We start from the raw sequence: 22,589 nt of genomic DNA, 5'->3' as shown, positions 1-22,589 counted from the left end.
TTTAGTAAGTGTTTTTCTCCATCGTACGTACAAAAGCATTGAGCGCGCGAAGTCAAGAAGGATCTTTATTATGATAGGTTAACAAAGATTCTTACTAAAGTACTGTTTCATGGAATGTTAAAACATTCATGGAATAAGAGTAGTCATGAATGCAAAAGTAGAATTTTTTTTATAGAGTCAATGCATGTCTCTTCAAATTAAGTTCAAAGTTGACAAGTACTACGAAATTACTGAACAAACTCGCTCATTCCCAAGGACTCTTCTCGAACACACACAAATCCTACTTCCGTTTCAGATTCTTCTTCTCTCTATCTCTCTCCAACAACAGAAACCCTAAACCAACATAATCAAACCCTAGAAGAAAAGAGTCACCATCACATGTCATACGCCATTATTTATTTTTTTGTTAAATTTTCATATCCCAAATTGTTATTACTCAAATGGAGATTTTCCCCAAATGGAATGCCTCTGAGCCTTTCTCTCTCGGAACCCATTATTGCTTTCTTCATGGTCCTGCATCACAAACATTTCAACAATTATTTGGTATATTAATTGAAAACTATACATATTCAGCTTCAATGTTTTAAATTAGTTGAATGGGTTTCTATAAAAGTAAACTGTGTGCAGTGTAAGCTTCAATACTATAAAAGGGTTTAGGTCATAAATTTCACACATTGTAGTAGTTGAAGATCAATGATATATTCTCACAATCTCACTTACCCTTCTCCTTGCTTTCACTCTAATAATTAGTAAATGATTTCTCTTTATATAATTAGTCTAGCTAGGGTTCTGAAATTTTGACTGAGAGCGATGCTATTTGGATCTAGTTAATGCTTTAATTATTTGGTTTGCTTTGGAAAATGACACTTGTTGTGGAGTTTACTTGTCAAGAATATGGTAATTGATTTTGAAGCGAAAGTGATTAAAAAATATAAATGGTTGCTGAGGATTACCTCAAAAACATTGCATGGTAGTATCGCATTGTTATCTTCCTCACAAAAACATTGATCTGAAGCAGCTCTCTTGTTGTGAGCTGGAGGAAAATGGGCCCACTTCGCCATCCCCAAATCAAAAAATTGAAATCATAAAATGTTATTAGCTAACTCGATCTGTCAATTAAGCTAACAAAAAGATGAAAACTATATTAGGGTTTTCTTTTAAATCTTAAGACTAATTAAGCTTAAGTACATTTTTGGCAGCTAAGCTGAAAGCTTCCTTGTGAGCCATGCTTGGATTCTGAGCCTTTAACCTCCTGATCTCTTCCCTGCTCCAATACAACCCCCAAAGAAGAACCATTTTACAAACTCAAAACCTTAAGTGGTTAAATTTGTAAGAATATATATAATATACATACACATGTAATGTGTTGAATTTATTTCTTACTTGATGAAGCAATTGTAAGCTGAAGGAGCTCTTTGTCGCTTCTCAGGTGCTATATATATACAAACTCAAAACATAATTAGACGACTGATGAAAGGAGAAATCGCAAAACTAAAGTTTAAGTTGAATTTATACTCAAACGTACGTTTATTGACAACTTGGTAAACACGAGACACATCTTCATCTTCATTGTCTGAAGATGAAACCAAAGTCGTTGGACTGTTCTCCTTCTCCTGATTCACCTTCCATGCTTCTTCTTCCACACCATCTGTAGCTGCAACCTCCTCTTTCCCGGTCTGCACATATATTTACATATAATCAAAAGTAAGTATATATATATATATATTGGTCATATTTAGATGGTGTGTGTTTGTCTATGTATAGATGTTATGGAAACCTCATCAAGATGGGAGAGAGAAGCAAGGAGATGGAGAGGAATGAAGGAAGCCTTCATCAAATTGACAGAGAGAAGGCTTGTGCAATGCCCACATCTCACAGTCACCACCATTGACAAGCTTGTAAACGGTACACTCACCTGCAACACATTTACACTCATTAAACTCATGATCATATATATAAAGAGAGGAAGGGAGAAAGGAAGGGAGAGAATAAGAGAAGAAGTTAAGGTATACCAGCAAAATAGTGGTGCAAAAACCACACTGGACATGGCAAATCTGCCCCGGCAGATCAAATAGATGGTTGAGTGTTGTCGTCATGTTGGGGAGCTTTGTCATAGAGAGTGTGTGTGTACGATGAATGATAGGAGATATATGTGTGTGTGTGTGTGTGTATATATAGACAGAGAGATAGGTTTTGTTAATATTCATTAATGCAAATATGTAATTATATTTATATCTTTCATGTGGAATGCTTTGGTTATATGCTAAAATGCACAATACAATTCAACTTATGTACGTCTCTATCTCACTTGTAATAATTGGAATCTTCATAGTCTCTATGAGCTGTAAGCAGTAAATGATTCTCATTCTTTCTATTAATCACATTCCTAACTCCTTAATATTCAAACTACATTTTCTTCTCTAAAATAAAATAAAATAAAATGATGTATATAATACTTTTGTTGATGATGGAGTTTAATTAAGAATTTTCGTTATACAAAAGCATTGTTATAAGATTTTTATGTTATGTCACACTCACAAAATATATATGACAAATGATACATAACGTTTGAGCGTTTACCATTAGAGGAGACATTTTTTGTTGTCAAAACAATTTAAAACACTTAATAACCTATAAACAGAAAATATATAAGCTCCCTTCAAAAACCATTTCAGGATTTTTCTGATAAATAAGCATACAAGATAATATGTGTTATTGTAAGATAACACTAGGTTAAACAAAAAAATAACAAGAGATAAAAATCGATGGTAAAGAGTATGAGTATTAAAAATGAACATGTGAAAATGGAAAGGCACGTTGCACAAGAGGAGATAGATAGACATCGAAGAGAGCTGGGGTTAATAAATGATGTGATGTGGTGGTGTGGTTTGGTTTGCAAGTTAGAAAGAAAGAAAAAAACAAGTGAGGTTGAGAAAGAAATGCCTCTTTGTCTCATGTGTAGTTGTCTCTTTAAATGGGATTTAATGAATCTCTCACAAAACTCAACAGTCTTTTGGAGTTTTGGTTGAAGTGAGACTGAAAATGAAAGTGCAGTGAGTTGAGACTAGTGCGGGTGTTTCTAGGAGACTCATCACTTTTAGTAACTCGGAATCTTAGGATTTTGTCTTTCTTCTCTCACATTTTTGCTAACTGTTTCTTGACCATTTTACCCAAACTCTTCTCTCTCTCTCTCTCTCTATTTCTTCAAGTTTCAGTGCTTTCTCTCTGTGTCATGTTATTTCTACTGTCCCTCTCTTTATTGCTTTCTCTCTCTCTCACTTACTCTCATCTCCTATTTTGTGTTCAACCACAAGAAAAAGACTAAACATAATACTAATATTTACTCAATTTCCTACACATTTGTAATTTTTGTGTGGGTGGAATCCAATGCAATGACCCAACCCCGGAGTGAACAAGTTTCGACCCATTTTGAGAGATCACATAATTTACCGACCCATTAATAAGTTTCGATCCATTTTCATAAGCCTATTGATGAGTAATTGAGTAGGAGGTACACATTTGTGATTTGAGAGATTAGAGGTTAAAATTATACATTGTAATCATAGTTATGGCTTCTGGTTTAACAGTCTTTTACTCCATATATACTGATATACATCTCATTTCTAGTCTCAAACTTTTACATGACAGCTTATAGATTGGTCAAATCTCACTGTTAACATAAATAGAAGCTGTGAAATGACGATAAAATGTGCAAAGACAAACGCACGTTAATGTCAAACACATAATCAATATCTGAGAGAATTTAAACTTATCTTAGCAAACAAGTTATCAGAGCCAACAACAACAAAACTTCAAGACATTGGTGTAAGAATATGATCAGAATCAACATAATGGCTAAATTTTGCCTTGCACTAATCCAGGTTAAAACTAAAACAATGTCGCAAAGAATTGTTCCAACACAACGTCCTAATTCTACAGCCACAATTCAACATTTCCACATCAGTCAAAGCATAATGAAACAAAAAAAAAATTGATCAAATTTCTAATCAAAGATAATATAATGTATTATGCAACAATTAAACCATCCCTCAATAGTATAAAACCATCTCAAAATATCTGAATTAAAAAAAAAACAATCTAAATTCCAAAAGCAAAAAGACATAACCTACTCTTCATCAGCCTTCTTGAACACGTAAGTAGTTCCACATTTCCCACAATAATGCCTATCGAAATGACTCGCCATGAAAGTTCCAGGACCACAACTAACAGAAGGACACTCTTTCTTCAACCTCTGAACTTTCCCACTTCCATCAACCTTGTAAAACTGCAGAACTGCTAGCTTCACTTTCTTGTGCGTATGCTTAATCTTCTTAGGTTTCGTGTACGTCTTCTTCTTCCTCTTCTTCGCACCTCCTCTCAGACGTAGAACCAAATGAAGCGTCGACTCTTTCTGGATGTTGTAATCAGCTAGTGTTCTTCCATCTTCCAATTGTTTTCCGGCGAAGATCAACCGTTGCTGATCCGGTGGGATTCCTTCCTTGTCTTGGATCTTCGCTTTCACATTGTCGATTGTGTCTGATGATTCTACCTCTAAGGTTATTGTCTTCCCCGTTAGGGTTTTCACGAAGATCTGCATTTTCTTGTTTGAGAAAAAACGCAGAGAGTGAAAACAATAGCTTTTATATCAAGGAAATTAGGGTTACAAGTCCATAGATTATGGGCCTGGCCTTAGGGCCCAATTTAATAAGTAAAGCCCGTAATGATTAAACGATGTCGTCTACAGGATAAAGTTTGAAAACTACTAAAACTCTCATCTTCTTCTTCTCTGAGTATCAATGGCGATTGTAGCATCACTAAGAGATATTAATCTCTTCTCTTCACTTCCTTCAACGCCTCCAATGGCGGATTCATCATCAGGAACATTCCGGCCAGCTCCGCCGATACCGATTCCCAAATACGCACCATCCAATAGAAATCGTAATCAGAAAACTAATCATCAAACCGATACAAACCCGAAGAAACCACAATCAAATCCAGCTCTTAAGCTTCCGCATCACCGAACCAGATACTACAAACCGGTTAAGGAAGGAGTTATCTCCTCAGACGGTGACCGCACAATCTTAATCGGCGATTCCGGCGTCTCGTATCAGCTTCCCGGTGCACCGTTCGAGTTTCAATTCAGCTATTCTGAGACACCGAAAGTTAAACCGGTTGGGATTCGTGAACCGGCTTTTATGCCGTTTGCTCCACCGACGATGCCGAGACCGTGGACTGGGAAAGCACCGTTGAAGAAATCGAAGAAGAAGATTCCATTGTTTGATTCTTTTAATCCACCGCCGGCGGGAAAATCTGGAGTTAAGTATGTAGAAATGCCTGGGCCGTTACCGTTTGGGAGGTATCCAAAGGAAGGAATGAATAGAGAAGAGGTTTTAGGAGAGCCATTGAAGAGATGGGAGAAAGGAATGTTGATTAAGCCTCATATGCATGATAATCGTCAGGTTAATTTGGGTGAGTATTGTTGTTGTACTTGTCTTCACTTAGGAGTTTTGATTTGGATTTGGATTTGATGTTTGTGTGTTTTATAGGTAGAGATGGATTTACACATAATATGTTGGAATTGATACATTCGCATTGGAAGAGACGACGTGTTTGTAAAGTTCGATGTAAAGGAGTTCCTACTGTGGATATGAATAACGTGTGTCGTGTTCTTGAGGTATCTGTTTTACTAGATACTTTGTTTAAGTGGAGATATAGAGGAAACTTGAATGAAATATCAGAACCTGTAGAGGGTTTGTTTTGATAGATGTTTGGTGACATGAGAAGTAGTTACTTTTGAACTGTTAGATTATTGTAGTAGTGATGGTTGACTCTTCCAGCTTTTGTAACTTTTTGCTCTTATATAGGAAAAGACAGGAGGAGAGATCATTCATAGAGTTGGAGGTGTGGTGTACCTTTTCAGGGGTAGGAATTACAATTACCGTACACGTCCGCAGTACCCATTGATGTTGTGGAAACCAGCAGCTCCTGTTTATCCAAAGCTTATTCAAGAAGTTCCTGAAGGATTGACGAAAGAGGAAGCTCATGAGTTCAGGGTGAAGGGAAAGTCTCTTAGGCCTATATGCAAGTTGTGTAAGTGTATCTTATCTTTGGCTTAGTTCTACTTTTTCCTGTTTTGTGTTAGGTTCGGCATTCACTGAAGTAAATTGGAACATAGTGTGCTAGAAGAGGTGAGACACTTGGCTGTTATTTATTATTATTGTCTTGGTTTTGCATTGCAGCTAAAAATGGAGTTTACGTGTCGCTAGTCAAAGATGTGAGGGATGCCTTTGAACTGAGTTCATTGGTGAAAGTCGACTGCCCAGGGCTTGAACCAAGTGATTATAAGAAAATTGGCGCTAAGCTCAAGGTCTATTAATCCTTCAGGTTTTCTTTATTTTTTGTATCTCCATTGCAATCACTTAAGGTCAATCTCAAATGTTGAAATTCGAAGCATTTTAGTAATAAACAATTTGAAATATCCTTGACTTAGTTCTAGAGTTAATTTGCTTCGAGCGTTGCTTGTTAGGAAGATTCATGTTCTCTCTCTCATTTGGTGTTCATATTCAGTTTCCAAGGTTACATCATCCAACATTTCTCCATATATCTAAAAAGCTTTCTCTTCATTTCTTATCTTTTTGCAGGAGTTAGTTCCTTGTGTGCTTCTGTCTTTCGATGATGAGCAAATACTCATGTGGAGAGGACGAGAATGGAAGTCGCGGTTTGTAGACAATCCTCTAATTCCAAGCCTTTCTGAGACCAACACAACGAACGAACTTGATCCCTCAGGTATTATTATTATTAACTCTTGCATACTCAGAAACCTCTTACGTGTTTCCAGTTTTCAAACATCGTTCTATCTGAAGTTAAGGACAACCACTGACCAATGCTAATAATATCAAAAGAATGCTTCTCATATACCTTTTACCTGTTCTTTTCTTTTCAGACAAACCTAGTGAAGAACAAACTGTGGCTAATCCAAGTACAACGATCTCAAGCCCCAAAATGATCTCGCTCTGGCAACGAGCGTTGGAATCGTCGAAGGCTGTGATTCTTGAAGAGCTTGACCTCGGTCCAGACGATCTATTGAAGAAGGTGGAAGAGTTAGAAGGCACTTCACTGGCTGCAGAACACACTTACACAGCTATGGTCTTGTCAAATACTGATGGTGCAGCAGAGGATTACGTGGATGAAAAGGACCGGTCCGAAGAGTATTATAGTGACATAGACGATGACTTTGATGACGAGTGTTCCGATGATGAGTCGCTAGATCCGGTTGGTCCAGTGGGATCTTTACCCGTTGACAAGATAGTTAGGAAGTTGAGGGAAAGACTAAAATAGAGCAAAAGTGTTACTGTATTCTCATCATTGTTTTGTGTAAATGTTGTAAACATACATACTAAAAACCCAAGTGCCATAACGAAGTACTTCTAGAGAAAACCCCAGAATGCTTTAGTTTTCGTTAAAAATGGCCTTGAATTGCAGAACCGTCATCAACTTTAAGTAGTCTTGTAATATGTTGTAAATTTCATTGGGCATGAAAATTCAACGTGTTGATGACATCTCACATCTCATTCTCAAGCCTTATCACGTCGTAGTAGGTTATGAGTAGATTATAGGTCTAATCAAATATTATTTTACTGTTATTTTTCTTTTTGCGTAAATATCTTTCTCCTCTAGTCATTTGTGGTTTATACACATTGTTCTTTATATCTCCTTATCTGTACGTTAAATAGAGAATTTGGAGCCACAGAGTGAGAGTAGGATATGGTCCTTGGGGGAAGTTGCAAATGGTCCTGGCTTTGATATTTATCTTCAGGTTGTGTTATTTAATTCATTAATTCCTTCGGATATGAAAACGTAAGATTAGAAGCAAGCAGGTTCTTCTATATACTATTACATAATAATAATTAAGCATTGTATAACTGTCTCTAATATTGCAAGATTAACATGATTAGGCTTGTGAGCATGAACTTAGTAATGGGTATCAAGATGAGTGACATTGATCTGGCTCCTGTCTGAACTAAGGTCATCGTCCTGCTCGAATTCAATTGATACCGGGACACAAAAGTCATTATAAGTAGCTGGTGCGTTGGTCAGTCTACATTTATGATTTGAGTTGGTGGATAGATAAGATTATCCGTTTGGATAAGATATATAGATGTATATGATGTATATATATATAATTTCTGCTTACTTTGACTTAACTTTGAGTCTATTGGGTGAAAGAAAGTTGGGAGTTTAAACTTAAAAGTTAAAAGGTTAATAATCTTGAATTAGTTTATTTTCTAAATTCTAATGATTTGGTTGTGTAATCAATTGGTATAGAAATATCACAAACCATGTGCTCTCTATTATTAGTATGCTATATAAACACAAACCTGAATTTTTGTGTTGTTGCTTCTTTGCAAATTTTATTGCTTGCTTATTATTGAGATAGTACTATCGTTTCATTGACTTGACTCGAAAATATACAGTGTAGTGGAGTAGTTGTGTTTTGTCACCTCTTTTATGGTAAAATCCTTGTAGCATCATCATTTGAACCAATTGTAAATAATTGGTTCCTAATTTGAGCAAGTTGAATAAAAAAACTAAAATAATGACATATGTCATTTTATTCATAACCAATAATCGGATTGTTAATTGAAAACTTTAATACTCCATACATATTGAGTTAACTCTGTTAACTTGAATGCTTAAGAATACCATCCAAATCTAATTTAGTCCCAATCTCAAGTTACTAACAATAATAATTACTGTATATGAATGTCACATATTAACCTACAAGAAAATAAAATAATATTAATTCCATGTGCAATAATAAGAGTCGATCACCAACTTCGCTGTGTCACTCTCTCTATATATAAAGACTTTCCCTCCTTTAGACTTTGTGCATTATCCAAAAAATGGAGAAGAAGAAGAACAACAACAATGGAGGAGATTTCGGAGAAGAAGAAAGTTCCATTGACGGAGACATACTCGAGTCAATCCTCTCCTATTTACCACTCCTAGACCTCGATTCCGCTTGCCAAGTCTCCAAATCATGGAACCGCGCCGTCTTTTACTCCCTCCGCCGCCTTAAAACCATGCCGTGGTTGTTCGTCTACAACCAGAGAAATTCTCCGCCGTACACCATGGCGACGATGGCGATGGCTTATGATCCCAAGTCCGAGGCCTGGATCGAGCTCAACACCGCATCATCTCCCGTCGAACACGTCTCCGTTGCTCGATCCTCTCACTCCACGTTGCTCTACGCTTTATCTCCGGCGAGATTCTCTTTCTCAACCGACGCGTTTCATCTGACTTGGCAACACGTGGCACCGCCGAGAGTTTGGAGGATCGATCCAATCGTGGCTGTAGTCGGACGGAGCCTGATTATAGCCGGAGGTGTGTGCGATTTCGAGGAGGATAGATTCGCCGTGGAGCTGTTCGACATCGAATCCGGAGACGGAGCGTGGGAGAGATGCGAATCGATGCCAGATTTTCTCTACGAATCCGCGTCGTCCACGTGGCTTTCCGTAGCGGTGAGTTCGGAGAAGATGTACGTGACGGAGAAGAGATCAGGCGTTACGTGTAGTTTCAATCCAGTAACTAGATCGTGGACGAAGCTTCTCGATCTCTGTCCCGGCGAGTGTAGCTTATACTCACGTTCGATTGGATTCTCCGTTAATCGTTTAATTATGGCTGGGATCATCGGAGATGAATATAATCCGACGGGAATCGAACTGTGGGAAGTTATAGATTCTGACGAATCGCATTTGAAATTCGAGTCGATCGGATCTATGCCTGAGACGTATTTGGAGAAACTAAGAGGGATTAATTCTGATTGGCCGTTAACGTCGATAGTGTTGAACGCGGTGGGAGATATGGTTTATGTACATGGTGCGGCGGAGAACGGCGGAGAGATTGTTGCGGCGGAGATTGAAGGAGGAAAGCTTTGTAAGTGGAGGACTTTGCCAAACGCAGACGCTACTTGGAAAAAAAGTCACGCGGCTGAGAGAGTAATCGTTGCGTGTTCAAACGTTGGTTTTAGCGATTTGAAACTTGCGTTTAGGAATAATTTGAGTTTTCTCTCAACGTCAAAATATTGAATTTAATCGTGTCCGTTAAATTCAAAGCTTCTAGTCACTTTGGCAATTTCGTGTTAGCTTTTTTCAACGAAACTTTATTGTAAAGCTATTGTGAGATGGATTTTAGAGGATGTAATAATTTGATAGTTTGAAGTGGATTACGTGGATAATAATCCAAAGAATTAGAGGCGTAAAAAGGGTTTAGGGAAGCTATCGAGAGATACTTTTGTTAGGTGAAGTGTTTGTCTGCTGTTGACGTGTCTCTAAGTGAGTGTGACGTGTTCTTGAAGGTATTACATAAATTAGCCCATAGGGCCCAAAATTGTAGCCCATTAATGATGCATGGACGCAATTTTTCTTTTTGTTGGAAATAAGCTACGTTACTACGTAAACGAAACATTTTTAATACCACTCACCTTAAACAGGCCGGAAAATTTGGCCCATTAAATATTTCATATGGATTGGAAAATAGAATGGATTGGTTAAAGGGTAACACCTTCAAAAGGTAAGAAACTTCATGCACCTTCTTTGGTTCCCTTTACACTATGTATATGTTGTTCTTTTAATATCATCCAAACACCTAAAATTAGGTCGATTTATCATATATCTTGATAGAATTTGATTGTATTTGAATAAATATTATATTAGAACCTTGATAGACATTTGTGATTTGGACTTTAAACGATTACATGAGGTGTGTTGGAAACAAGCATGTGGAAGTATCTTTCTTCTTATATACGTTATTATAAAACTTATATTAGGACTAGTCCGTGGCAGTGGAAGAGTCAAAAGTCGAATTATGATATTCTTCGTAAGATAAATGAATATTTTGTAATGCGTACAAATGTTTGTCGGGTTACTAAATTAATTATTTCCTTACAAAACCAAAGAGTGAGTGAGGCAAAGATCGTCGCAATCCATTTTTAAATTCGATACAACATAATTAATTAATTGATTAATAAGTCATGAAAGATAGCATCATGTTCACTAGAATGTTTTTAAACTACCCTTTTTCTCGAATTTAATCTCAGAGAAAACCACATTTTATTCATATAAAAAAAAAAAGAATGATATCTTTGTCGAAAATGGAAAATGGAATATTTGAAAGCTTTCGCTTTTGACATTATAAAAAGTACAGGTTATATGGGCTGATACGGGCCCATTTAGCTTTCACTTTTAAACAAAAATAAAATACAAAGGTATCTAATCAAATTCCTTTATTTTGTTGTAAATTACCATCACGCATCGAAGTTACTTGGATTGATGTACAAGTACGTTGAAGATGAATGTACGGTTAAATGGTTCAAAAATATACACGCTGAAGAGGTTATTTTTGAAACCTAGAGCTAGTTTGATTACGATAATAAGATTAGAAATGTTGTGAATCAGCTTTCACTAATAAGAGCCCATAAACTGTTTTTCAAGATTATATGTTAAAATTTATTTGTATGCTATCTCATTTTGGTACAAATTACTCGATTTCCTATTAATTAGAGATGTTACATACATGAGAAATTATGGATGCCACTATTACTGGAACTCAGAAAATAATGGTGTCTCGATAAGTCAAAGATAGAGCACTCGCCCGTCGCCATTTGGAAAGTCATTTGGCTATTTAATTAGCTTGCACTAATGGAACGATATTTTCCCTTAAACGACAAATCAACGTTGATTAACATGTCGCTATATAATTCACTTAATTTAGAGTTTGACTACTTACTTATATTTATTTTTTATATGCACCGAACTTTTTGATCAACAAATGATGAACTAGATGAAAAAAACCTAATTTTTCATACCAAGAAAATAGAATAATATTTGACTTTGCATAGCGGGAGCTCACAAACCACGATCTCAATTAGGCCACGTTTAAATGGAGGGATATATTTAGATAAAAATTATTTATATGTAGTGTTTGAAGATATTTTGTCAAAAAAAAATTGGTAGTTTTTTTTATATGTTCAATTATTTGGTAAAATTTGCACCAACAAGGATTCGCCTAAGTCGAAGCTTTGAACCGGGTCAGGCCCACATGAACTGCAAGAGAGTTTTCCTCTTCAATAAAAGTTGTTGGCCGGTTTTGGTTCTCTCCTATCTTTCTCTTAACGTTTTCTTATTCTTTGTTTCATCATTTTGGTAAAGCAAGAAGGACCACACAAGGAAAGAAATAATGTGAAGGAATGATTCAGAGACAACTTTCTTGTTTCTGTTGGATCGAAACCTTAATTAGTTAACTTTCGAGTCAATTTTAAGATTATGTAACAAAATTAAAGACAAAGTTTGTATATCATTTTGATGGACCACAGACACAAAAACTAAGGACCACTTCCAACAAAAGAGAATATTATTAACTCAACAACCATTTAACACTTTGCATCATATGATCATGACGATGATGTTTCGATCTTCTTTCTGTTTCAATACATGCCCACAACATCACCAGATTTGTTGGGGTTTATACTTTATACATAAACATGCACGTGGTATTTTCGTCAGAAAGAAAAATATTAGTAGTATACATCAAATTAATAAAACTCGATCGGTTAATAGAGTAGTAATAGTGATTATGAACGTACAATAGTAAAGTGAAAAGCCAATTTCTGACTAAAAAATATGGGACGCATATATTCTCCGACCGCAGTGGGCATAACACTATAACAGTGCTGATGCAGTTTTTATTATATAATTTAAAACAACACCTATGTGCATTTGTTAGTTTGTTACATATTCTAAACTTTCCTTATTTATTTTTATATTAAAAAGAGATTTCCTTTTGTATCTCAATTGTTTATATGCTCTATATTTAGACCGGATCTCGACTTAATTAATATTGAACATTTTACATCACTGAAATCTTGAAGAAGAAGTAAAACTATTAGTAATATACTAATATCCTATCTTGACCCAAAAAGCATAAGGTTACTATAACTCAATACGCATAACATTATGGTTCGTGCTACTTAAGCTGCATTTCACTAGATTTATTCCCCCATATATTCCATGAAAAGATATGTCATTAGTCACTCATGAATTACATACTATTTATTTATCTTTTTCGAGCTAATAAAACCACAAAGAAAATGTATTCATATTGTTTGTCAGATTGTCCACGTACCGCATTTGGATTGGTTTTTTCTTGTCACGTTTGGATTGGCTAAAGTTGATACTTTACACATTGGTTGAATATTTATTTAAATATAGTTAGAAACAAATTTTGGCTTACGTCCATCAGGAGGTGATGGTGTATATAAGGCTTGATTATGAACAACAAAGACCGAGACATTTGGTGCTCTAATCAGATTTCTAATCCAGAAGATTTTTGGTCCACAGACCACAGATATATCTATTCTGGGTTACTTTGTCCCTTCCTATAATAGCAGGTATGTTCACATTTAACAACTTTGTTGAGTGGGAGGTTTTTTTCTCCTAACATAAATGAGATCAATTATTACTCTGTTATGCTCAATCATGTCCAAGTGGTATTATATAATTCTTTCAAATAAACCCGCAATTTCTCTTTATGATATTAACACTGATTCCGAACTTTTATACCAAAAGATTTTCAAATGATTCTTATAGTTTTATCAACAAAAAAAAAAAAAAACAGATTCTTATTAGTTATGAATGGGCATATACAACCATTGCTCGAATCATATCAATTATATATCTTACAAACATTGCTGGAATAATATCGATTATTTGTTATGCATCATATTCCAAAACTAAGATATCAAGGGTTTTTGCAAAACAATACCCACATAAATATAAAAATTCTAAAATTAACAGGTTAAATACCGATATACCTAACCTAGATCACTCCTTTATTTGATGTAAAACACTTGACTAGTCGGCTACTCGGCTATAAACCTATAACCAGATATAACTATCAATTCAAATATTAAAAGTGTAACAACTAACAAGTGGTTCAAGCTGATGATGGTATGGGTATAAACTAGTAATCCTAACATTTTATAAAAGTTGGGTGAGGATCAACGGTCGGGATCCAAGGGAATGGGATGGAGGGACCAAAGCTGTGTTTGTTTTTTATATGGATTCATACGAAACCGTAACTTTGTGTCAGATAATTTTCGAACAAACATGGCCCGAAAATGGATGGGTCAATCAACCTGTCCATCAACGAAAAGACCCTTTTAACACTTTTTTTTAATAGAGAAAATAGAGGAACATATTTGATAAAATATTGGTTTATAAATCTTGTTATTGTTTTTCCGTTGATGATTTACATTATGGAAACAAGGTTTCGAAGCACTAAACTCATTAAATATGGTTGCAAATCTATAAATATTGGCTAAAAAATCATGGCTGGTCACTATGAACGTTGGAGATTAGTTTGGAAAAATTCCATAGTTATTAAAAAATGGTTGAGAGGCTTAGTAAATTTCCTCAATAATTTATTTGTTGGATCCTAGGTCACAATTAGAATGGACCACGAGCCGAATTATAAATTCAGTACTTTAGCTGCATGTATAATACGTAGACGAACTTTATAATTGGGTTACATATATTTATGTCGTCTTACATTATTTGGTGATAGATTATTGCAATTATATAGATAGGTAGGGAGATAGGTACAGAAAAATGAAAAGAATCTATCAAATCACAAAGCCTAGATATGTTGATGGAAAATGAATATAACATCGCACGTAGTTTCCTGAGCTCAATACTCAACATCAGCATCCAAGTGGCGCATCGCATGGATAACCAGAGAAAGAAAATATTGAACATTTTGATTGTGTCTCCAGAAAAAATTTGTATTGTTTTTTCTCACCAAGAATATGCATATGTGAACAAATAATATGTTAAATAAATAAATAACATATTTTCGTCTGATCTTTGCCAATAATAAGAAGGCAAACTCGTTTGTGATATATATATTGTTTTCGCTTTTGTGACTTCATATTTATCTAATTTCAAGTCTCCTTTCTTTAACTTAATTTCCCCTTGATTATTTATGATACGTTAGGTGATTTAGAGCAACCAATAGTTTGCAAGTACCTTTAAGATGAAAATGACTTTCTCTAGTCTTTGAGAAAAAAAATAAAAACAGAAACAAAGTTTATATTAAAGTAGTATGAAAGAACATGCCACTTTCTTGATTGAAAATTATATGATAGACGTAAAAAGCTGTCGACAAAACTAAAAGAATAGTTCCATTCGAAATATTATAGATGCTCTCGTTCTATTTTCTTTTTGGTTAAAGTGCTCGTTTTTTTCTTGATACTCTCTTTAAATTACGGCCAATTTCATAATTTCAAACTTAATACATATGTAAAATCATTAAATATACCAAATTATGCTTATGTCTATTTTTGTGAATAAATTACATAGTTCATTTTCATAAGCTAAAGTCATCATGAATATCAGCATCATCAATTTTGGCATAAATTTCATAAATCATAAATTAGCTAAGACCATTGATTTTGCAGCTCCTATACGCCTAGACCAGCGTTTATTTTATTCTTAGTTTTATCCACAAACTTGCTTTATACAGAACTATTCTAAAGTAAACACTAGCTGATACTATATACTAATTTAATCTTAATTAGACGATTTTCCATTAGGGCCTTCTTATCTACTATCTAGGAACGGACCTTCGCTTCTCGAAACCCATTTCATCCCGTACAATCGAAGTGTCCAACATCCGAGTTGGTAAAAAATTTCTTACTACGTAGTAGGTACTAAGAATCACTTATCATATCCATATATTCTTCACATTTGATTTATTTCATACCATCATTTGAATATATATGTGTTGATTATCATTTTGTTAGTAGTCGTGTTCGATAATTTTGTTCTGTATCTAGCAACAAATTTACAGTGACAAGTATTAAAATAATACCGCTCTTTAACTATATATATGTATGTATCAGCTCACTAGTTGTTTGTAACCAGTTCTTGTTTTTCCAGTTTGATATATTCGATTCAACATACCCAAAACATCTCTCATATACTGAACTAATATCTATTTCTAATTGACTCGATTCAATATCATTAGTACTATATTATCTTCTGATATGCGACTTCATTTGTTTTCTTTCTTCTGTTCGGTTTTCCACTTGTTGTTTAACATTTTCACCTTGTTTCACTATTTGCAATCAAATAAACGATTTATGTAGGTGTATCTATATATGTTCTTAGGATCATAATAAAAATATATTTTCTACAAAGTTTTTCGAAAATATATATACATTGGGGATTATTTTTTTAACTGTCTACAGCTCACACATGCATATTATCATATTTGAATGAAGATAACGATACAATGCCGATACTGATACAAATCATTATGTTAGATGCTCAATTTGTTTCTATAGGTCCTATAATATATACATCAAGTCATCAACTATACTTTTTGAAAAGAAAATTACACAGAGCTTTCAAATAAGTTGCGTGTAGTTTAGTGGTTATATGTACTAGTAGTTATGTTACCATCTAAGTGTATTGTCGATGAGAAAAAAAAGAGTTCAAATAAACTGACATAGTATGCTGGTAAATAATCACACTTTTTCCGTTTTTTCCATTTCGTTTTCAATAATATATAATTTTGTTTCTCGCCATGTTTCATTGATATTAAAAATCTCATGATCATGCAAATTCTATCATAACACAGCCTTGGACCTTTCTTAGATATATATGTTAGGAAGGCCTTATCTCGACCTATGAAGCCTGAAGCTCCATTGAGCCTTTTAGCATATGTCCTTTTTCGTAATTATCATTTTATTTTTCTTCTCCGTTAACTTTCATATCTTTTTTCTTCCAAAAGAAAATAAATTAAGATCCCTCGAGCCTCTCTCTCTCTCTACACACTCCCATAGAAATAAATATTTTCAAGAACCAAAAAGTTTGTTATAAGCGGTTTCATATTATTCTTCTTCATCGATTCTTGATTTTGCAAGAAGACAATTCAAGAAAGCGATTTAGAAGACGGAGGAGTTCTTACCGGAGATCTTATACTTATGGATGGAATGTACAATTTCCATTCGGCCGGTGATTATTCAGATAAGTCGGTTCTGATGATGTCACCGGAGAGTCTCATGTTTCCTTCCGATTACCAAGCTTTGCTATGTTCCTCCGCCGGTGAAAATCGTGTCTCTGATGTTTTCGGATCCGACGAGCTACTCTCAGTAGCCGTCTCCGCTTTGTCGTCGGAGGCGGCTTCGATCGCTCCGGAGATCCGAAGAAATGATGATAACGTTTCTCTAACTGTCATCAAAGCTAAAATCGCTTGTCATCCTTCGTATCCTCGCTTACTTCAAGCTTACATCGATTGCCAAAAGGTGATCGTTAACTCTTTCTTTTTTTATCACTTAGATAAAATCTAGGTTTTACTTTTTAAAGATAAAGATAAGATTGAGAAGCTTTGATATTTGATTGTTTTTTTTATAATTTTATGGTTTAACAATTTCATAATTTAGAAACAGGTCGGAGCACCACCGGAGATAGCGTGTTTACTAGAGGAGATTCAACGGGAGAGTGATGTTTATAAGCAAGAGGTTGTTCCTTCTTCTTGCTTTGGAGCTGATCCTGAGCTTGATGAATTTATGGTCTCTCTCTTTTTTTCCCTCGATTTTTTTTCGGATTTTTATTTTTGTTAAAATATTTTTTTTTGGAAATTTTTGTACTTAAGAAGATAATTTATTATCAGGAAACGTACTGCGATATATTAGTGAAATACAAATCGGATCTAGCAAGACCGTTTGACGAGGCAACGTGTTTCTTGAACAAGATTGAGATGCAGCTACGGAACCTATGTACTGGTGTCGAGTCTGCCAGGGGAGTTTCTGGTATGTCTTAAATTATCCCTCTCTGGTTCGGTCTTTTAGTGGTTCTATTTTGTGGTTAGTTCTGAATGATTTCTTTTGATCTTTTCCGTGGTTTTTCATTAATAATATCCTTTCCTCGATATTTCCATAGGGTTTTGATTCATATGACCAGTTTCTGAAAAATGATTGGTAGCTTGTTGATAGAATAACCCTAGGCTTTTGAAGTGATCAGAAAGCAAAATAGATAAAAAATGAAAAAAAAGAAGATAAACCCTAGCTACAAGTTTCATTTCCATAGCTATTTTTCCCTTGATGGGTTTTGTTTTGTGTGTGCTTTTCTTTTGGGCACGTTGAAACTCTGGAGACAAAGATCTGTTTAAGGTGTTGTGCAATTATTTTACTCGTTCATTTAATGTTTTAGCCATGGGATTAGGGTGTTGGAGTGTGGTGGGGATTTCCTCTTCTTCTTGTTGTTGATCTTTGTGCTAATCATACAAATTTTACTTTATATCTTTTTCTCTTCTTTCTCTGTCAGAAAGAAAATGGTGTAGAAAGCAATAAACTTTTGTGGTAGAGATTCTGATTTTGACGTTTCAGAGGCTTGTTGCGTACTGAATGTTTTTTCAACTTGTTGCTTTTTTCTAGTGAAAAACCAATTGACAGAAAAACCTAGTCATAACTTTTTAACAATATGTGTAGTTGATTTTTCATGAGCTTCTTTTGCTTCACTTCTCGTTTAACAATAAGTAAGTATAAGTACTAGTCATAACTCATAAGTCGCTTCACTCTTGTTTATGGGTAACAACCTTATTAGGTTACCAGTTTTTCTAAGACTTCAACTTCTTTTGGTCAGATGATTATTAATAACCAATAAGCCATAAGAGTTATTAGCTGTAATTCCTCTTTAAGCTCATTCACAGATTCTCTGGATCGGAATTAATAAGCGTGTTTAGATAATTTTACGATTAAATTTCTGTTATATCTTAATAACACACCATATAATTTTTCTATCTAATTAAATAGGTTAAAACAATAAAGTTAAAATTGTATTTTAAATTTAATATAGAAGTCTACAAAACGACATTCTTTGTGAAATAAAAATTTAATCCTGAATTCGACATTTATTATGAAGAACGTAACTTTGGTCTATTTCAAGTTTCAATGATCTGAGAACAAGAGTAGGGAGATTTTTGTTGATCATCGGAAATAGTATCATTGCCAAGTGGCCACTCTTATCTGCATGTTCTTGTTGGAGTCTTGTTGGACTTATATGTAAGTAATAAACCAAAACTGACTCAATTTTGAAGCGATTTAAAAGTCTAGGTTTTATGCTTATACATGAATGAAATGCTTCAAATAAGTGACTTTCTTTGTGGTTTACTGATATTATCTCTTTAGACCACATATTGTACTACAACTAGCAAAAACATTGTGGCCATAACAAATCAACCGATCAGGTTAGCTAGAAATACTGATCCTTAGGAGTTTTTTTTTTAATACAATAAAATAGAAGAAAAACTCCAGCTGAAAGAGTTAGCTGTAAAGAAATGAAACTCCATAGATTGGTAGACTTTTTTTCAGCTTTGCAGGAGTTTTCCATTATCGTGGTCGATCTCAAATGCAGGTTCCACTTGTACTTTGGTAATATTGTTTATTGGGGGAAAAAAGCTGCTGATATATAAAAACATATCAGCTTATCTTTATAAACTAATCGAGAGTTAGCATAGAGTATCAACTGGAAAAGTTGAAAATAGATCGATGCAGGTTTTCCATAATGGACGAATGTTTATGATTAATAATTTTAAAATTTGTTCAAAGTACAACTTGCCTTTTTGAATGATCTCATCTGTTTTTTTTTTCTTTGGTTGTGTGCTTTATTTAACCATCTTTTTCTTTCACCTGAATGAAATCATAAACTAATAAAGAAAAAAGAAGCTTACAATTGTTAGACAATATTCACATGGGATGCGATGTTATCTACTAGTTTCTCAGTTCAATCACATGCTTGGTTTCTTTCATGTTGATCTGATTTAGTAATACAAGTTGATCACATAGACTTTTGATTTCTCACTTCTTGGTTGTTGTGATACGGTAATGCAACTTAGCGAAAGCCCTTCTTTGGACTAGCTAAAAAAGCAACACATTCTTTTCTTCTAATGCGTGGTTATCTTGCTACTTAGAGTGGATGGTCTCTTATTGACTTTTATAGTCAACATTTGTCTTGTTGCATGCAATATCATCAATGTTACATGTTTGCATATTTGATCTAGAAGATAAGAATACTGCAACGAGAAGAATAGGAACATAGTGCATGATTAGCTTGAATTAGAGGTTCTTTTGGTTTTTGTTATAAAGTAAAAGGTGGAAAAGTCACATGGACTCCCGTGGATTCCGCTAATGACCCCACCAACTTTCTCTCCTAAGATTTTATTTTTGATTTGGTTATTAAAAAAAAAAGGAGACATAGGGTTCTCTACACACCACAATCAAATCATCTATAAGACTGCGACTATGCTTCTTCTCTATCTTTCTCAACTCTTTTGCCATGCCCTCTGGTTGCGTTGTTCCCTTGGTGGGTCGTATTATGTCTCTCTGAGGCACGCTACTAGCACGTGTCTACTTGCATGTTACCTTCTTCAGTGAACCCTATTTTCAAAGCAGTCAATGCATTGCTGAAAATGTAAATAATAATCCCAACCATACAAACTATCGTTTTTTGCCATTAAACTGTTACCCTAACTACTCATATGTGTGTAATGTGAACGTAATGGTCTCTATAATATATGATCAGTTCATGTTTTATGCATTTTAGTATATTTTTATTGGCCTATTTAACATCTCTATTTCCTTCATAATTACTGTGGCTGCTGTAGAAATCTTTTAACTTTTATAATATGTTTATAAAACTGACTGAATTGCGTGAATTATAAATTGACTGAAATTACCTTGGCTGTTGTAGAAATCTTTTAACTTTTTTTAATATATGTTTATAAACTGACTGAAATTGCGTGTATATATTATGTAGTCCAGTATTTTGTGTGACTGACTAAATATTTTGACTAAGCACGGTTGCTTGGTCCGACTATATATTCTGTCACATAGGCAAAACTATTGTAAAATCAGGTAATGTTCTTGAATCGTCTTTGGGTTGAGTTTTGGTGTCAGAGAAGCTGGGTAAGTGGGTCAGTAGAGTCGTTGGGGCATATATATAAATGTCCAAATACATTAAAGAAAGAGAGAGAGAAAAGGAAATTGAGTTTTGGGGTATCGTGGAGAACATAAATGAGAGGTGTAGCGTTATTTCCGGGGGTTCACACAACCTCTAAATGGTATTTACACGTGTCATATTGAGATTGGGTAATTAGTAGGCCTAAGGGGGGATGTCTCCTCATGGGGACAAGACTATTAGTCCTCTCCTGACAAATGACAATGGAGGTAACTATTCACTGCGGCGGTTTTTTGACTGCTGCACTCAATCGTGTGCGTCCTCGATATTCTCTACCCCTTACCACTCTTTCTTCTTTCCCTTTTTTGCCCTCTTTAGCCACTTAGCCGTTTTAGCCGAGAAAGCCCATTTAAACTTTTTCATGGTAGTGAATAGTGATAATTCTGTTACATTTACTTGCTATAACCTATAACCATTCTCTGTCTTTGATGTCTTTGTATAGTGATAATTCTTGTGAATTTGGTGTAACAGAGGATGGTGTAATATCATCTGACGAGGAACTGAGTGGAGGTGATCATGAGGTAGCAGAGGATGGGAGACAAAGATGTGAAGACCGGGACCTCAAAGATAGGTTGCTACGCAAATTTGGAAGCCGTATTAGTACTTTAAAGCTTGAGTTCTCAAAGAAGAAGAAGAAAGGAAAGTTACCAAGAGAAGCAAGACAAGCTCTTCTTGATTGGTGGAATCTCCATTATAAGTGGCCTTACCCTACTGTAAGCAAAAGCAACACTTGCATGTTTTCCGACATAACTAACCACTACACTTATATATAAATGGGTGGTATGAATGTGTGTGTACACAGGAAGGAGATAAGATAGCATTAGCTGATGCAACGGGGTTAGACCAAAAACAAATCAACAATTGGTTTATAAACCAAAGGAAACGTCATTGGAAGCCATCAGAGAATATGCCTTTCGCTATGATGGATGATTCTAGTGGATCATTCTTTACCGAGGAATGAATTTATTTATGGTACTTATTTAACGTTGATTAAAAGATGGATGTATAATTCTGCCTTGCTTTGCCGACAAAGGAAAAAAAGAAAGAAAGAGTGAAGCATGGACGACACATGAAATGGATCTTACACTCACTCACATGTAGTAGAAGGAACAAGTCAAAATGCTTTGTAACTATTATTATCGGTGAATAAAAATAACCTCTTTTGTCTTCTCCGGACCTCTCGTGATATAGCTTTTACCCTCTTATTGGCAAAACGTTGAACAAACAAAATACTTAGATAGGTTAGATTTGTTTATTAACTATGTGTTTTTCAAAAATAATTATAAAATATCTTGTTATTTGTGTAAATCACACTAAATTAAACACATTCTTTTATTGACAGTTTAATCATCATGTACATTTTGCTAATTGTAGCCAAAAGTTTAGCTATCTAGCAATTGGAACCTTGTGCCCATAATCCAACCATCTCTGTTTAAATTTTGGGGTGGGTTTCAAATTATCCTTATTGGGCCTAAAATCGGCCCAATATTAAACTGAAACCAGACTTTTATC

At 34.8% G+C, this 22,589-nt stretch overlaps 5 protein-coding genes, 3 long non-coding RNA genes and 1 other non-coding gene across 11 annotated transcripts; 6 read left to right on the top strand and 3 right to left on the bottom strand.

Annotated features, from left to right (window-relative positions):
• Positions 1-45: 45 nt before the first annotated feature.
• INO (Plant-specific transcription factor YABBY family protein) lies at positions 46-2,240 on the bottom strand. Of its 2 annotated transcripts, none has more exons than NM_001332600.1 (7): positions 2,013-2,240; positions 1,778-1,915; positions 1,526-1,676; positions 1,384-1,432; positions 1,189-1,264; positions 954-1,052; positions 46-513 (listed from the first exon to the last, which is right to left on the bottom strand). In NM_001332600.1, exons 1-7 carry the CDS (start codon positions 2,205-2,207, stop codon positions 433-435), a joined length of 789 nt encoding a protein of 262 aa, NP_001320962.1. In that variant the 5' UTR covers positions 2,208-2,240; the 3' UTR covers positions 46-432. The 2 variants fall into 2 exon arrangements, with proteins under 2 accessions (NP_001320962.1, NP_564194.1); NM_102191.6 differs by having other exon boundaries at positions 54-513; positions 2,013-2,199.
• Positions 2,241-3,660: 1,420 nt separating this feature from the next.
• On the top strand, positions 3,661-7,553 carry CAF2 (RNA-binding CRS1 / YhbY (CRM) domain-containing protein). Its single transcript, NM_102189.4, has 6 exons — positions 3,661-5,469; positions 5,547-5,674; positions 5,865-6,090; positions 6,240-6,367; positions 6,642-6,786; positions 6,944-7,553. Exons 1-6 carry the CDS (start codon positions 4,797-4,799, stop codon positions 7,336-7,338), a joined length of 1,695 nt encoding a protein of 564 aa, NP_173754.2. The 5' UTR covers positions 3,661-4,796; the 3' UTR covers positions 7,339-7,553.
• Positions 3,800-4,684, bottom strand: AT1G23410 (Ribosomal protein S27a / Ubiquitin family protein). The gene has a single exon (NM_102190.3). The coding sequence runs from the start codon at positions 4,595-4,597 to the stop codon at positions 4,127-4,129; it is 471 nt and encodes a 156-aa protein (NP_173755.1). The 5' UTR covers positions 4,598-4,684; the 3' UTR covers positions 3,800-4,126.
• A 1,067-nt stretch (positions 7,554-8,620) lies between the features above and the next one.
• AT1G23390 (Kelch repeat-containing F-box family protein) lies at positions 8,621-10,572 on the top strand. Its single transcript, NM_102188.3, has one exon. The coding sequence runs from the start codon at positions 8,904-8,906 to the stop codon at positions 10,086-10,088; it is 1,185 nt and encodes a 394-aa protein (NP_564193.1). The 5' UTR covers positions 8,621-8,903; the 3' UTR covers positions 10,089-10,572.
• Positions 10,573-13,421: 2,849 nt separating this feature from the next.
• On the top strand, positions 13,422-13,620 carry AT1G05813. The gene has a single exon (NR_138967.1). It is a non-coding gene; the product is annotated as an other RNA (non-coding RNA).
• Positions 13,621-14,635: 1,015 nt separating this feature from the next.
• Positions 14,636-14,877, bottom strand: AT1G05807. Its single transcript, NR_138966.1, has one exon. It is a non-coding gene; the product is annotated as an other RNA (long non-coding RNA).
• Positions 14,878-15,508: 631 nt separating this feature from the next.
• On the top strand, positions 15,509-15,736 carry AT1G05803. Its single transcript, NR_138965.1, has one exon. It is a non-coding gene; the product is annotated as an other RNA (long non-coding RNA).
• A 375-nt stretch (positions 15,737-16,111) lies between these two features.
• Positions 16,112-16,329, top strand: AT1G05797. The gene has a single exon (NR_138964.1). It is a non-coding gene; the product is annotated as an other RNA (long non-coding RNA).
• Positions 16,330-16,885: 556 nt separating this feature from the next.
• KNAT6 (homeobox protein knotted-1-like 6) lies at positions 16,886-22,296 on the top strand. Of its 2 annotated transcripts, none has more exons than NM_180620.3 (5): positions 16,886-17,365; positions 17,510-17,632; positions 17,734-17,872; positions 21,549-21,790; positions 21,880-22,296. In NM_180620.3, the coding sequence occupies exons 1-5, from the start codon at positions 17,045-17,047 to the stop codon at positions 22,036-22,038; spliced, it is 984 nt and encodes a 327-aa protein (NP_850951.2). In that variant the 5' UTR covers positions 16,886-17,044; the 3' UTR covers positions 22,039-22,296. The 2 variants fall into 2 exon arrangements, with proteins under 2 accessions (NP_850951.2, NP_173752.3); NM_102187.4 differs by having other exon boundaries at positions 16,937-17,365; positions 17,504-17,632; positions 21,880-22,246.
• Positions 22,297-22,589: the final 293 nt, after the last annotated feature.

Source organism: Arabidopsis thaliana (genome assembly GCF_000001735.4).
Source record: "Arabidopsis thaliana chromosome 1 sequence".
NCBI lineage: Eukaryota > Viridiplantae > Streptophyta > Magnoliopsida > Brassicales > Brassicaceae > Arabidopsis > Arabidopsis thaliana.
Note: the sequence above shows the minus strand (reverse complement) of the source record. Positions and strands in the feature narration are given on the sequence as shown.

Coding starts and splice junctions, on each gene's coding strand:
- CAF2 (NM_102189.4), top strand. CDS start 4,797: ATGGCGATTGTAGCATCACTAAGAGATATTAATCTCTTCTCTTCACTT. Junction 5,675..5,864: donor ACGTGTGTCGTGTTCTTGAG/GTATCTGTTTTA, acceptor GCTCTTATATAG/GAAAAGACAGGAGGAGAGAT. Junction 6,787..6,943: donor GAACGAACTTGATCCCTCAG/GTATTATTATTA, acceptor TTTTCTTTTCAG/ACAAACCTAGTGAAGAACAA.
- AT1G23390 (NM_102188.3), top strand. CDS start 8,904: ATGGAGAAGAAGAAGAACAACAACAATGGAGGAGATTTCGGAGAAGAA.
- KNAT6 (NM_102187.4), top strand. CDS start 17,045: ATGGATGGAATGTACAATTTCCATTCGGCCGGTGATTATTCAGATAAG. Junction 17,633..17,733: donor CTGAGCTTGATGAATTTATG/GTCTCTCTCTTT, acceptor ATTTATTATCAG/GAAACGTACTGCGATATATT. Junction 17,873..21,548: donor GTCTGCCAGGGGAGTTTCTG/GTATGTCTTAAA, acceptor TTGGTGTAACAG/AGGATGGTGTAATATCATCT.
- AT1G23410 (NM_102190.3), bottom strand. CDS start 4,597: ATGCAGATCTTCGTGAAAACCCTAACGGGGAAGACAATAACCTTAGAG.
- INO (NM_001332600.1), bottom strand. CDS start 2,207: ATGAATATTAACAAAACCTATCTCTCTGTCTATATATACACACACACA. Junction 1,053..1,188: donor TCAGCTTAGCTGCCAAAAAT/GTACTTAAGCTT, acceptor GGGATGGCGAAG/TGGGCCCATTTTCCTCCAGC. Junction 514..953: donor TACCATGCAATGTTTTTGAG/GTAATCCTCAGC, acceptor TTTGTGATGCAG/GACCATGAAGAAAGCAATAA.